Here is a 14,474-nt window from a genome sequence, read left to right as displayed (position 1 = left end):
AATGCTGCTTCTTCCTCACGGATGTGTTCTGGGTCTGTATCCTGCTCCCTTGTTTCTACCACTTTATCTTGCTTCTTTGTGTGGACTGTGATGGTCTGTTTTCTCTGAGACATTGTGACGTTGTTGTATTTAAATACCTGTTAACTGTGAAGAGCAGCTAAGGGCAAGTCAGGCTCTTCTTGGTGGTTGTTTATCATAGACCGATTGCTGGAGAAGGAAATGGTGGCTCTCACTCAGTTAGTGAAGCTGCAGGAGGTGTGGGTGTAGTTGTGTCATATGGGGACTATTGCTGTCTCCCACTCAGTTAGACAAAAATAACACTTTAATAACCATCAAAAAAGTAAAAGCAAACGACAAAAAACACACTGTGTAATTGCATAGGAACAGTAACCATAAAAAAGAAAAAAGGGGGGAAAAACTCCACAATATCTGGAGAGAGGGCAATGAGAGAAAAAGGGCAGAGAAGGAGAATAATGAAGAAAAAAACTGGGAAAAACACAAAAAGAAAAACAAGGAATGGGCTTAACCATGAGAAAGAAAGAAAAAAAATAAAAAACTAGGAACCAAGAACAAGAAAAGAAAAAAAAGCTGAAAACTAGAAAAAAAGAAAAATTGGGGCAGGGCACCCAGGCTCCCTCCAAGCACACGGACTGGGATGGAATTCCAGTCAGCCCAGAAGGTGGGTAGGAGTGAGGGATGGCTGCACCTCCATTCACCAAGAGGGTGTGGGAATAAGAGTAACAAGGGGAATGTCGCACCTTTCTAGTCATCCGGGTCCAGAATGTCCTTGTGGTTCCTGGCAAGTGGAGCCTGTTCTTAAGTCTCTGGAATCTGGGAGAACGCTGTCACTTTAAATATCCAAAATGGTCAAACCTCTTGTAAACATTCAAAATGGCTGAGCCCTCTGGATAGGCAAAAGTGTATAGCTCAGGCCACCTTCCTCTTCACTGCTTCCCCTTTTATTCACCAGCCACTGAGCAGTCCTCTGTGCAGTCCCTGGCTAGCAGGGCTGATTTTTAGTTTAATTCTTAGGTCCTACCACCACTTGGCAATATCTAAGCTGTCCGTGCTGTCAGGATCACTGCCAGACCACAGCTCCATATGTGTTTTCAAGCAAATTCTTCTGCTAGTTGGAGTTTAGTTCACTTCTATACCTTTTCCCTCAAGGCTCAGGGGTCCATGATTATCTTCTGTGTCTGTGTTAATTGGTTCCCCTTTTCTTTGTTGTAGAGGGTCTGTGCAGTCTTTCTGCCTATTCTGCTATCGTACCAGAACTCTGAATGAGACCTTCTAAAAATTAAATTTGTATATGCTTCCAGAGACTTCTCCTAGAGAGTAAAAAGAAAACCTACAGACTGGGAAAAAATATTTGGCAACAACATATCTGACAAGGGATATATCTCTAAAATTTATAGAAAACTCCAACACTTCAACAACAAAAAGACAGTCCAATTCAAAAATGGGCAGAAGACATGACAGATACTTCACCAAAGAGGATATTCAGGCAGCCAACAAACACACAAAGCAATGTTCACAATCATTAGCAATTACCAAAAACTCACTGCCATCGAGTCGATTCCGACTAATAGCAACACTTCCTTGGGTTTCCGAGGTGGCATCTCTATGAAATTAGATTGCCCAGTCTTCATTCTGAGGAGTGGCTGGTGGGTTTGAACTGCCAGCCTTCTGGTTAACAGTCAACTGCCTTAGGCACTATGCCACCAGAGCTCCCTCATTAGCCATTAACCAAAACCAAACTCACTGCCATTGAGTTGGATCCGACTCATAGCGACCCCTCCCCTTGGGTGTCCAAGGTGGTATCACTATGGAAGTAGATTGCCCAATCTTTCTTCCAAGGAGTGGCTGGTAGATTTGATGCAAATCAAAACAACAATGAAATATCATCTGGCCCCAGCACTAATAGCAAAGTTCAGCAAGACAGAAAATAACAAATGCTGGCGAGGATGTGGAGAGATTGGGATTCTCGTACACTACAGGTGGGACTGTCAAATGATACAACTACTGTGGAAAGCAAGATGGTGATTCCTTAAAAAGTTAGAATTAGAAATACCACTTGATCCAGCAATCTCATTACTAGGTATATATCCTAAAGAAGTGAGAGCCGGGACAGGAACAGATATATGTATATCCATGTTCATCACAGCATTATTTACAATAGCAAAAACATGGAAACAACCTAGGTGCCCATCAACAGAAGAATGAATAACCAAATTATGGTACATACACACAATGGAATACTATGCAACACTAAAGAATAATGGAGAATCTATAAAACACCACATAACGTGGATGAACTTGGAGGACATTATGCTGAGTGACATAAGTCAATCACAGAAGGACCAATATTGTATTAGCTCATTATTATAAAAAGACACAAAAAGGGTTATATATGGAAGGAAACTTTGTTGGTTACCATGTGTGGGAGGGGAGGGAGGCAACACCACTAGATAGGTAGAGAGAAGTATTGATTTGGGTTTAAGGGAAAGGCAACATACCAAATATGAGTGATCAGCACAGTGGCACTGAGGAAGAGGAAGACAGAGAAGTATGTGGGATGTACAGATAACAAAGATGAACCCTTCTTCAGGTACAGTTCTGCATTGTCAGTGATGGCAAGCATTGATCTATGGGTGGATAGATCGGAGGACAGGCCGAATGACCAGGTATGTGTAGGCAGGGGGGGTAGTGTGCCCATGACCATGTATAGTGTTAGCAGACAATGTTTCTGTATTGGTATGAGAATGTCCAGGTATATAGTAGAACTGACAAGGGGCAAGGTTGTGGTGGCTTTTTGGCTATAGCCAACCACCTGGAGGGATTGAGTAGCTGGACTTATGGGCTCAGGACCATGGTCACAGGGGACATCAAGCTCAACTGCCATAACATACTACACAAAAACACTGTTCAACATCCTACTTTGATGAGTAGTGACTGGGGTCTTGCCTGGTGAGACCCCCGACACGATGGCCCCTAACCACCCTTCAGGTCTGGTATTGAACTCACTTTTGTGGCTTCCAGACAAACAATAGACAGGTATATGGTGTGAACATTTACATCAAGTAGATATACTACTTGAAGCGATCAATCGTAGGAGAACTGAAGGGCAACGTTTGCACAGGGAGACCGTTCAGGGGGCGAGAGTGCATGGGAGGGAAGGACACTGGGAAAAAGGTAACTATGGGGAGGAAGTGGGAAGAGAGCTGTTATACTGTGGGGAATTGCAGTCAGTGTCATGAGACAAAACGTGTACGAGCAGCTGTACAGAAAAATGAGTCTGCCTTGTAAACTTTCACCCAAATCACACACACACACACACACACACACAAAACTATATAAAAATGAAAAATTCAACTACCAATACACCACCTCAACTATTCAATCTATTTTCAGTAGACCAAATTTCCTGCAGACCATTATCACTGAACATTATATTCACATAGGTGTCCACATATCACTAACAGAATTTTGCTCTCCTATTTTTCTACTTAGCATTATATTATAAAGAAGTTTCCATGTTGTGGCATGGTCTTCATATTTAACATATCAGTGGCTGTGTAATAGTCCCATCCTATTTCACTACAGTAATTTAACTTAACAGACTGAGGTAGTGGAAAGAGTAGACTTAGGCCGTGGTTCTAGGCATAGATAAATACCTTATTATTAAAAATAAAACAAAACTAGCATGGCTCACTTGTAATTGTTCACTTTGTTTAAAGACAGTTTAATTTTAATGTGCTTATGACACATAAAATAAGCAATGAACAAATACTGCCTACTCCCATCATATTTCTAATTAAGTATCTTTACAATTTTGATAAATCCAGCATAAAAAACACAAAACATGTAAAGAATGGGGTACAAAAGACTTCTACAGTGGGTTCCATCTGACTTGCTCTACCAGGAGTTCAATGCCTGAGTTTTTGACTCAAAAATCCACCATATACTTGATCAGGCCTCACTGCCACATATCTGCTTACAAACAGAAGACAGCAGGGGTTAGCATTCAGGACATCAAGGGAAGCTGGCCTCCTAGCCAGGTTATAGCTAGATTGTTGTTGTTGTTGTTTGCCGTCCAGTCGGCCCCGACTCATAGCAACCCCTCCTTGAAACTTCCAAGGCAGTATCACTACGGAAGTAGGATTGCCCAACCTTCCTTCCGAGGAGTGGCTGATGGGTTTGAACCGCCAGCCTTCTGGTGAGCAGTCAAGTGCCTTAGGCACTATGCTACCAGAGCTCCTTATAGCTAGATAAGTATGTACTATCAAAGGTGGGAGTATTCAAATAGTTCTCAAACATATGTTACAAACCTGATAGAGCAGGTGAGACAACTTCAAAAAAATTAGTGATTTATGTCTACCCAAACAACAATTTCCTCCATCCATCATGTACTACTATAATATACCAGACAAATGATTAAACATGGACATACGTTTAGGTGATGAACTGGGGCTGTTGGAAGCAATCTGCCTCATGCGGCTTCCGTGGCAGCTAAGTGCTACCAACTTAGAAATGATCGCCGTCTTCCCAAATCCCACATTGCCAACAACGACTGCTCCTCTATTTTCTGCAAGTTCTGTGTTCCTCAAGTTTTCTTCTATCTGGTGAAAAAGCCAATCCCTTCCCACAAACACAGAGTCTGTCGTTATACTTGGTACTTCAAACAACAAGGGTTTCAACAAAATGTCTTGTGGCTTGTAGGGAGTAAATCGTCCTGTATTGGGGAGGGGGGTAAAAAAAAAAAGATTATTTTCATTATTTTAGAAGAATGTCTTAATTTTACATATCAAAAAACTCAGAATATATCATCTCATGTGTTACAGATAGGACATATAGCTTTTTGCTTTACCACACAAGGGATCTATAAATATTTCCAATACGGTTCTATCAGTACATCTGGTGGTACTTCACTATCAAGCCACATTGGTCCTACAAGGTGCCCAATGAAAATGACTATCTAGAGTTCTTTCTTGCCTCAGTTACCTTCATTACTCAGAGGCATATGCACTGTGGGTTAGAGGAAGTAAAGCAATGGGCCACACTGTTTTGTTGGTTTAGCTGAAACCATATTTAAGACATGTTTCTTCTATAACTTTATATGAGTAAAGTGGAAACGTGTTTTCCTAGAGACAAGCCACAACTCTCACAGGGTGCAATGGTGCTTTCTTTGCCCATGTGGGTGAGGCAGCACCACACAACGCCTTTGGGTAAATTCAGGAGGTGGTCAATCGTCCAAGAAACTGAAATGAAGCCTGGTAACAGCAACAACAAAAATCAAGTGAGTATTAATTTACTCTCACTTCAAAATAACCTGCGGCTGAATTATTTTCCAACTCCACAAGTAAGTTAATCACATTTTAAGAATTCCATAACTGTTAAAGATGACCCCTAGCACACCTTACAGAAAAATGTTTAGCGTACACACACACCTCACAAAGTTTAAAAAAACCAGTTTGTTTAAATGCTGGTTATCACAGACTTTCAATGTTTAGTGAATAAGCTAATCATATCCATTATCACAGTGGAGGCAAGGATAAATACCTTTAACTTCCTGCGCCCTACCTCCTGCCGTATTGTGCCATGGTAATCTAATGGACGTTCGAAGAGGAGCATTTCGCTGCCCATCTAAGTAACTCAGATCTTCCAATTTGGTTGAGCTCGTTGCTGTAATATTAAACTGAAGTTCAGTCTCTTCAAAGTTAAGCTTGATTTCATACCCAAACTACTCTAAATTATAAATTACTAAGCAATTCAATTTAACAAAATTTATTTTAAAATGTTTTTAGTTTTGTTTGCCCCAGATTATTTTCCCAGCAATATCATTAATTAAAAGGTAACAAAAAAAGGGCTCCTCAGTCTTTGGCCAAAGTCATGTTGATATCATTGCCATAAATTCTCCATTATTCCTAGAAAGAGAAACACGTCATGAATTTTTATGAGGAACCTTAATAATCAAATGCCACTCCGTAGAGTTTTAGTATTTACTGCAACACATGTCTTACACTCCTCTCTGTTGCTCCTGGGAGCCCTCTGCTCTTGTTAGGAATTCTAACTTTGCTAATTAAATGAACAGTTTCTGGGTGTATCATTTCACAGCTCCCAGAATGCTAAAAGTCAGCCTCTGCAGTAAAAGTATCCATAAGGACTTTATCAGAAATAAACATTCCTAAGCTTCAAATGTGTGTGTGTGTATATATATTTATATATGTTCTAGGTTTCTGGGTAGTGCCAACAACTTGCCCTAGGACTAATAACCTAAAGGTTGGTGGTTCAAATACATGCAGTGGTGTCATAGAAAAAAGGCCTGGCAACTAGCTTCTGTAAAGATTACAGCCAAGATAAACCCTATGGAGCAGTTCTACTCTGACATATGGGGTCCTCTGTGAGTCAGAATCAACTCGAAGGCACTGAGTTCGGATTTTTTTTTTTTTTTTTAAATATACGTATATATGTGTAGTGTATTTATTTCTTTAAGTTTTAAAAATAAGTTTATCACTGTGGTAGTTACAAGTTTGTGTGTTAACTTGGCTGGGTCTGGTTGAGTGGCTGGGCAGCTGGATGTAGTTATTCCCTCATGGCGAGATTAGTAATTAACTCCATGGTGGAATTGGAGCAGCTGAGTACAGCTGCTTTAGGGATGTTGGCTGCTTCCAGTACATAAGAAACAGCTTTGGGGAAGGTCTCTATGGCAAGCTTGATCTCTGCATGTAGCCGAGCCCTTGGTCAGTACTCTGCCATGTTCTGCTGATCTTGGGACTTTCAATGGACTTGAATCAATGGCCTGCCATGTGCTTTGGTAACACTGGGACTGTGCCAAATGTCCTGTGACTATACTTGTCAATCTTAGGCTTGTCAGCCTCAGCAGCCAGCAGCTGTCTGGGTGAAGAAAAGCCTCCAGCTTTAGTGGGCCAGGAGCAGGAAGCAGAACTGAAGCCCAAGTTGGAGGGGCTTTCACCCAGCCCCTAGAACCTAGCACTCTGAACTGGGACTTAAAGCCTCCAAACTGCAAGAGAATAAACTCCTGTTAAAGCCACCCATTAGTGGTATTTTCTGTTAGAACAGCACAGAGGTAACCAAAACAATCACATTTACCTCTGACAAAATCAGTAAATTCATAGCCCATAGATATCTGTATAAAAAATGCTAAATCCATTCCAGCATACACAAGTTGCATTATGAAAATAACCAGTGCAAAAAAATTTTGCCAATTCTCAGCAAATCTTAGAGGTCAATATGCACACATTTTTGCCTTTTAAAAAAATTATTTCTAATTTACATACACAACCTAGGTCACAGTGAGAGAAACCTAATATGGTTTATGGATTAATGGCCCAACATGTACTATTCTGGTTACCTAGTGCCGCTCTGACGAGAAATACATAGCACAAATGGGATGGCCTTAACAGTTTATTCTTAAATCTGGAGGCTTTAAGTCCAAGTTCAAAGTGCCAGGCTCTAGGGGTTGGGTGAAAGCCCCTCAACCTTGGGGTCCAGCTCTGCCTCCTGCTCCTGGCCCACTAGAGCTAGAGGCATTTCTTCACTCAGACAGCTGCTGAGGCTGATAAGCCCCAAGGTTGACAAGTAAAAAGGCACAGTCCCGATGTTACCAATTCACATGGCAGGCCATTAACTTAAGTCCACTGTAAGTCCCAAGGTCAGCAGAGCATAGCAGGCTGCTGAGCAATGCACAGCTACATGCAGGGTCCAAGCGTGCCATAGGCTAGAGACCATTTTCAAAGCTTCTCATTATATACAGGAAGCAAACCACACAAAGGCAGCTACTCAGCTGCTCACAGTAGAGTCCACCATGGAGTTGGTTACCAGTCTCATCATGGGGAATACTACATCCAGCTGCCCAGCCACTCAACCAGGCCAAGCCAAGTTGACACACAAACATAACCACAATTCCACCCCTTGTCAACTTGGCACCTGTACAGATCTTCAATGGGTGGTATCTATACAGGTCTCCTCCACTGGGTGGCTCCAGTCCCCTAGTTCCTGAGCAGCAACCTCACCCCCTTGGCCTGGCAGCCCTGTTCCTCTCCCTCTTGGGCATGGCAGCTGCACCCCCTCACTCTTGGGCAGTGGCTATGGCTGCATCCCACTGGCTCACATGAACAAGCAGCCCCACACTCCAGAACCAAGTTGGTGAAGGCCTGGCTCTTTGAAACCAAGGGGGCTGAGATCATTCCACCCTCAAAGGCCATGGTCCTACTCTTTCAGGCTGAGGCAGCTCTGCTTCCATTTCCTTGGTCTTTCCGCTTCTGCCGATTAATGTCATAGGCAACCCACTTCGCAGAAAAACCCTGCCCAAAAAGCACTCAGCTTTTTCACTCCATGGGCTGGCCAACCTGCTGCTCCATTTCATAAAGATGTTTTCTACCAATTAATGCCCGAAGGCAACCCACTCCGCCAGTAAACCACCTAAGCAAAGGCATCAAGCTTTCTCCTCCGTGGGCTGGTAAGGCTGTCTCTGTCTCATGCCGGTTCCCTCAGCTCTGCTCCTGCTGTCTCTCATGTCGGTCTCTTGCTCTATTCCTGCTGTCTGTCATGCTGGATGCCGGGGTCTCTCTGCCAGGGTCTTAGGTCAAGGACGCACTCCACTCCTGTTTCCACATTTTAAGCATCTGTCAGAGCAGCACCCCACTCTCTAGGTACCAAATTCTGTTCTGGTTACCTAGTGCCACTCTGATGAGAAATATATACCACAAATGGGATGGTCTTAACAAACAGGAGTTCATTATTAAATTTGGAGGATTTAAGTCCAATGCAAAGTGCCAGGCTCTAGGGACTGGGTGAAAGCCCCTCAACTTTGGGGTCCAGCTCTGCCTCCTGCTCCTGGCCCACTGGAGCAAGAGGCATTTCTTCACTCAGACAGCTGTTGGCTGCTGAGGCTGATAAGCCCCAAGGTTGACAAGCAAAAAGGTACAGTCCCAATGTTATCAATCCACATGGCAGGCCATTAACTTAAGTCCACTGTAAGTCCCAAGGTCGGCAGAGCATAGCAGGCTGCTGAGCAACGACACGGCTACATGCAGGGTCCAAGCGTGCCATAGGCTAGAGACCATTCTCGAAGCTTCTTCTTATATACAGGAAGCAGACCACACAAAGGCAGCTACTCAGCTGCTCACAGTAGAGTCCACCATGGAGTTGATTACTAGTCTCATCATGGGAAATACTACATCTACCTGCCTAGCCACTCAACCAGTTCCAGTCAAGTTGACACAAAAACATAACTACCACAACTACTGACCTTAGACAGATGATTATTTTCCAGGATAATCCAATATACTTGTAATGTGGAGACAAATAAGGTGGCTACCAGGAGTTGCATCCCAAAGACTAAGACTTCTAAAAGTGTTCGTAGTAGTATAGTGGTGAGCAGAGCTGCCTTCCAAAGACCGGGAGATCAACCCATCCACTGTCATCAAGTCGATTCTGAGTCATAGTAACCCAATAGGACAGAGCAGAACTTCCCCCATTGGGTTTCCAAGGCTGTAAATCTTTACAGAAACAGACTGCCTTATCTTTCTCCCACAGAGAAACTGGTGGGTTTGAATCACTAAACTTTTGTTTGCAGTGGAATGCTTTATCCACTGCACCACCAGAGCTCTTAACACTTCTCCTCCAAAAAACCAAAGTCACTGCCATTGAGTTGGATCTGACTCATAGCAACCCCTCCCCTTGGGTTTCTGAGGGAGTATCGCTACAGAAGTAGATTGCCCAGTCTTCCTTCCAAGGAGTGGCTGGTGGGTTTGAACCGCCAGCCTTCTGGTTAACAGTCAAATGCCTTAGGTACTATGCCACCAGAGCTCCTCCTAACACTTCTGAGGACTGGTAAAACCACCAGAGCAAGTTGTGAGGGACAGAAATCAAGATGGGCCATTTGTCTTGCAGAAAAACTCTGGCAACCTTACAGGCTCAAATTTAGTGTCTAGTTGCCACCCCATGCCATCTGTCCAATCTTCACCCATACTATTTCCACTCCTAAGGCTTTAGTACTTTTTGTCCCTCATTGTTAGCATCACTCCTTGGCACAGGACTGCTAACAAAAAGGTTGGCACCCAATCTGTGAGTAGGATCAATCAATAAACCACCTAGGTAGCTCCATGGCCTTAGTCTATGTTAGGAATGTCCCCCTTTTGAAGCATTCTCCAAAGGCCATCAAATATGTGCCCCATTCACCTTCCCACAGTGCCCTGACTTTACAATAGTAAACCTTTATGCTTCTGTGTCCTTCAGTTGTATATTCATAGCCTTTATACATACTATGTACACACTGATGTGAATACTCCATGCACACAGCCAACTGCCATGCAAATCTTTTCTATTAAAAAGACTCAGCTAATTCCTATGGAAAACAAAACAAACAATTCATTTCTGTTGAGTTGATTCTGACTCATGGCAACCCAACATGTACAGAACAGAACTCCTTTACATAGTTTTCTTGGCTGTAATCCTTAGGGAGGCAGTTTGCCAGGCTTTTCTTCTGCAGAGCTGTAGAGTGAGTTCAAACCACTAGCCTTCAGGTTAGTAGCCGACTGCTAACAGCTTGCACCACCCAGGCTCTCCTCTTTTCCTGGTCCTCTGCAACCAGGGCATGTGAACCTTCCTAGAGGGTCAACTGGGCCACATGCATCAACCCTGTTGCCTGACAATAACACAGTTTGGAATATATTTCTAGGCTCCTTCCTAGCCTTACTGTGAGTACATACATCATGTCAGGGTCTGAGTTAGAATGGTCAGTCACAGACATAACTCATCAGCCAATTCACTTTCAAGCTGAAAATGCCACGAAAGTATAACTTGCTGCTTCAGCCTGGAGAATACCAAGTCAAGTAAAACCTCAAAAAGGGATTTCCCGTTTTCCTTTCTTACCCCTTTGAATATAACAGTCAGTTCATACCTTTGTGTCAATTCAAAAGATTAAAGAGGCTATAAAGGGTATCCAAATGAACAATCACAAACGCAGCCCCCATTTTTGTGTGGGTATCAAACTTAACAGACGCAGAAAAAATGGTGAGATTTCACATACTTGTCTTCAGATTTCCAGTCACCACGGCCTCAGCTCCAAAGCATGCAACAAAGCCCCCTCAGCAACTGCACAGCTCTGTCTGATGCTCTATTTCAAACACGATTAAGCTGGATTGAAACAGACCATTGCTCCGGAGAGCTGCAAGCTACCCAGCTGCCAGCTACCTCTGTATGGCAAGGCATTTTCAGAGCCACTGACAGAAATGCTGAAACTGGAGCAATGAAATTTCAGCTGCTTAGCCATGTACCCAGGTGTTCCCCACCTACACAGGGCAGATGATGGGGACCACATGCTGCCTTCAGACACATGCAAGTAGTAGATTATTGGACATCATCAGGATCTTCGAAGAATGAGACTATCGGTATGTATTGATAAATATCTTCCAAATCTTGAACCCTATTCACAGCCAAGAAGAATCATGGACAAAGTAATAATTTCTTGCTACAATCAACCTACTGCTAACATCGCCACCATTAAATTATATACTTACTGAACACACATACTGTGTCTAACACCTGGGTGAGCAGCGCATGCCCAGATGCTGCAGGAAAGTGGATTTTGGGTGGGGGAGGAGCCCAATGGTTAAAGCACTCAGTTACTCACCAAAAGTCAGCAGTTTGAACCCACCAGCTGCTTCGCTGGACAAGATATGGCAGTGGACTTCTTAAGATTTACGGCTTGGAAACCCTATGGTACAGTTTCATTCTGGTTTGCTATGAGTCACAATCAACTTGATGGCAGTGGGTTTGGTTTTAGAACACAAGTAATCTTTTCTATGTGGACCAAAAAGAAGTATCTGCTGAAATTGTAAGTCAGGATGGAATTGTCTATCAAAGCCAAATGCTTAAGTCCAGGGCAATTACCAGTTAAGAGTTTCAAGAAAATCGGATGACAACTGTGTTTATAGTTTTCCTGGAAAATTAACCTCTGTTCTGTGATCCACTACAAAGTATTTCAAAAGGAAAAAAAGTAGTTAAATTTGGTAGAACCAACTAATCAACTTCTAGATTATCTAACAGAGTTTTAAAGGATTCTCATTTTTTTTTTTTAAAGGAGAAAGGTACCCGTGCCATACCATTTTGATGTGAGATGCAGTAATATTTTGACAGCTGCATTCCAAATCAATCCCACTCCAACTCCAACAAACACCTTTACAAAGAAAATCCTGTATGCTGAAACAACTCCAAAACTAACCAACTTGCTTAACAAAAATTATTCACTGTTCTAGGCAGTTAACAACCAGAGTTCTTTGTAACAAGCTGAATTACAGGGAAGGCTGGCTAACCATGGAAACTCAGGCTATGCATTCCGTATCCTGCCCCCCCAATAGGGAGGCTGTGAACAGTGGCCTCATAGCACCCTTCCCGTAAGGAGCTCTGGTAGCACTGTGGTAAGGCATTTGGCTGCTAACCAAAAGTCAGTGGTTTGAACCCACCCAGTTGCTGGGAAAAAGATGAGGCAGTCTACTCCTATAAAGATTTACAGCCTTGGAAATCCTATAGGGATCACTATAGAAAAACCAAACGCACTGCCATGGAGTCGCATCCCTGGGTTTTCGAAAGCGGTATCACTACGGAAGGAGATTGCCCAACCTTCCTTCTGAGGAGTGGCCACTACAGGAGTTGGAATTAACTGGATGACACTGGTTTTTGTTTTGTTTTAAAGCACCCTTGCTTACTCTACCCATATACACCAAAATACCTTTCCTAACAGTGGCAAATAACATGTAAATACTTCTAAAAGATTTCAGTATGTGGTCCTTTACGCACCACTTTAATCCAATCAAATCATTAAATAGCGTTGTAGCATGTGGTCTACACTACCTGAATCTTACTCTTTTTCAAAAAATCTTGCCATTTTCTTTTAGCTGAGGTTCAGCTTTGGCGTAGGAGGGTCAGCAATGAAGGGTCTACCAGATTCCTAGCTGGTTAACAGACACTATAAGGAAAGGCATTTGCCTCTCTAGTTCCTTCCAAAATTACGCTTTTAGTTTTTAAAATATGAAACACAGAAGAAATGAGCAAACTCATGAGGTCAGGCAGTCCCTGCTCGTACCCCGAGATAAGCCCCTTCCATTCCACAGGAGGTCTAGCTCAAGAGCGTGTGTAGAAGCTAATGAATGAGCACAGCAGAAACCAGAAAGCCCTGCTCTATAATCACTGCAGCCTCCTGGAAAATCTCAGCTCACACCCACTGTCACTTCACATGGCAGGAGACCACATAAAAGAACATCACGTAGAAAATACAACCCCGAATGGGGGGGCTTTTAACACTCTTAAAATTAATATAGTAACGTGCTTCCTAATTTTTAAATAGCTTGATTAAGTTGAACACAAGTTTGCTGTTTGTTGAAGTCAATAAAGCTATCAAGTTCTGGGATAATACAAATGAACCCTTCATCATAGGTGCAACACATTATGTTAAAGGCGAGACTGCTGTGGGAAGACACAGAGCTTTATGGAGAAATCATCACTCAATATTCATAATGTTCTGGCAGACATTCCAAATTCCTCTCCTGGAACAAGGCCATCTACTTGAAAGTGAATTACAGTTGTGCCTCAGAACTTTTCCATTAGGGCTATTTATTTATCAGCTGCTTCAGAGTTACATTGTTAAAAAAAAAAAACTCTAACAACCAGAGTGACCTATACATCCTGAAGGAGCAGAGTAAGTTACAGAAAAATCCTTTGATGTAGGAAAGAGAATCTGAGTTCTTCCTTGCAGAGGAGAAGCATTCCATATGTAAGCACTACACTGGTAACAAAGAATGACCATAACAAGTCCCCCTTCTAAATTCAACCAAAAGGCATGGAGTTTAGAAATCCAAGACCTTAGTCAGACATGCCACCTCAGAGGCAGAGACTTCTTTTCTCCACCCACCCCAAACTATTCTCCTTGCTTGAGGACCACCCACTACCACTCCCTGAACAGTCAACAGTCACAGGCATTTGTGTCTTCTCTTTCAGGTTCCAGCTGCTACATCTTGCTAAGCCTGTCTGTCTTCCCCATTTATTTCCTCATCTGAGTGCTCTCACTTCCAGCTGTTTATGGTTTCAGCTGTGAATTCCATCACAACTAAATTATATAGAAATTCTACTTCATTTCTGTATGATGGGACTCAATTATACAGAAATAACTTTGAAGGTTAGATCAGAAACTCTTATTAGAGTAATAACAATTCATTTTAAGTAACACTCCCCATTCTCCAAGATGTAATAAAAAGCACTGAATTCACTAAGGTATAAAATACCAAAAACCAAGGGAAAAGTTTTTGTACTCTCTTCCCTCACACACAAAGAACCTTATAGTCCAGATCACAGACTTACGGAATTCAACACACAGGGATCACTTAAAGACCATTAAGTGCAGCCTTTGCATGTTTACAGATGGGTAAACCGAGGCCTAGCAAAGGTAAAAGATC

The 14,474-nt window shown here is 42.6% G+C and overlaps 1 protein-coding gene across 1 annotated transcript in view; it reads right to left on the bottom strand.

Moving 5' to 3' along the window:
* The window catches only part of TANC1 (tetratricopeptide repeat, ankyrin repeat and coiled-coil containing 1), a 258,142-nt gene that overhangs the window by 83,266 nt on the left and 160,402 nt on the right, over positions 1-14,474 (bottom strand). The window contains exons 7-8 of the mRNA XM_007941851.1: positions 5,560-5,682; positions 4,451-4,732 (exon numbers count right to left, since the gene is read on the bottom strand). Of these exons, the coding sequence (XP_007940042.1) occupies positions 4,451-4,732; positions 5,560-5,682 (405 nt within the window). The remainder of the gene's footprint in view (positions 1-4,450; positions 4,733-5,559; positions 5,683-14,474) is intronic.

Source organism: Orycteropus afer, unplaced genomic scaffold (assembly GCF_000298275.1).
Source record: "Orycteropus afer afer isolate SDZICR_OR568_19922 unplaced genomic scaffold, OryAfe1.0 scaffold00084, whole genome shotgun sequence".
NCBI lineage: Eukaryota > Metazoa > Chordata > Mammalia > Tubulidentata > Orycteropodidae > Orycteropus > Orycteropus afer.
Note: the sequence above shows the minus strand (reverse complement) of the source record. Positions and strands in the feature narration are given on the sequence as shown.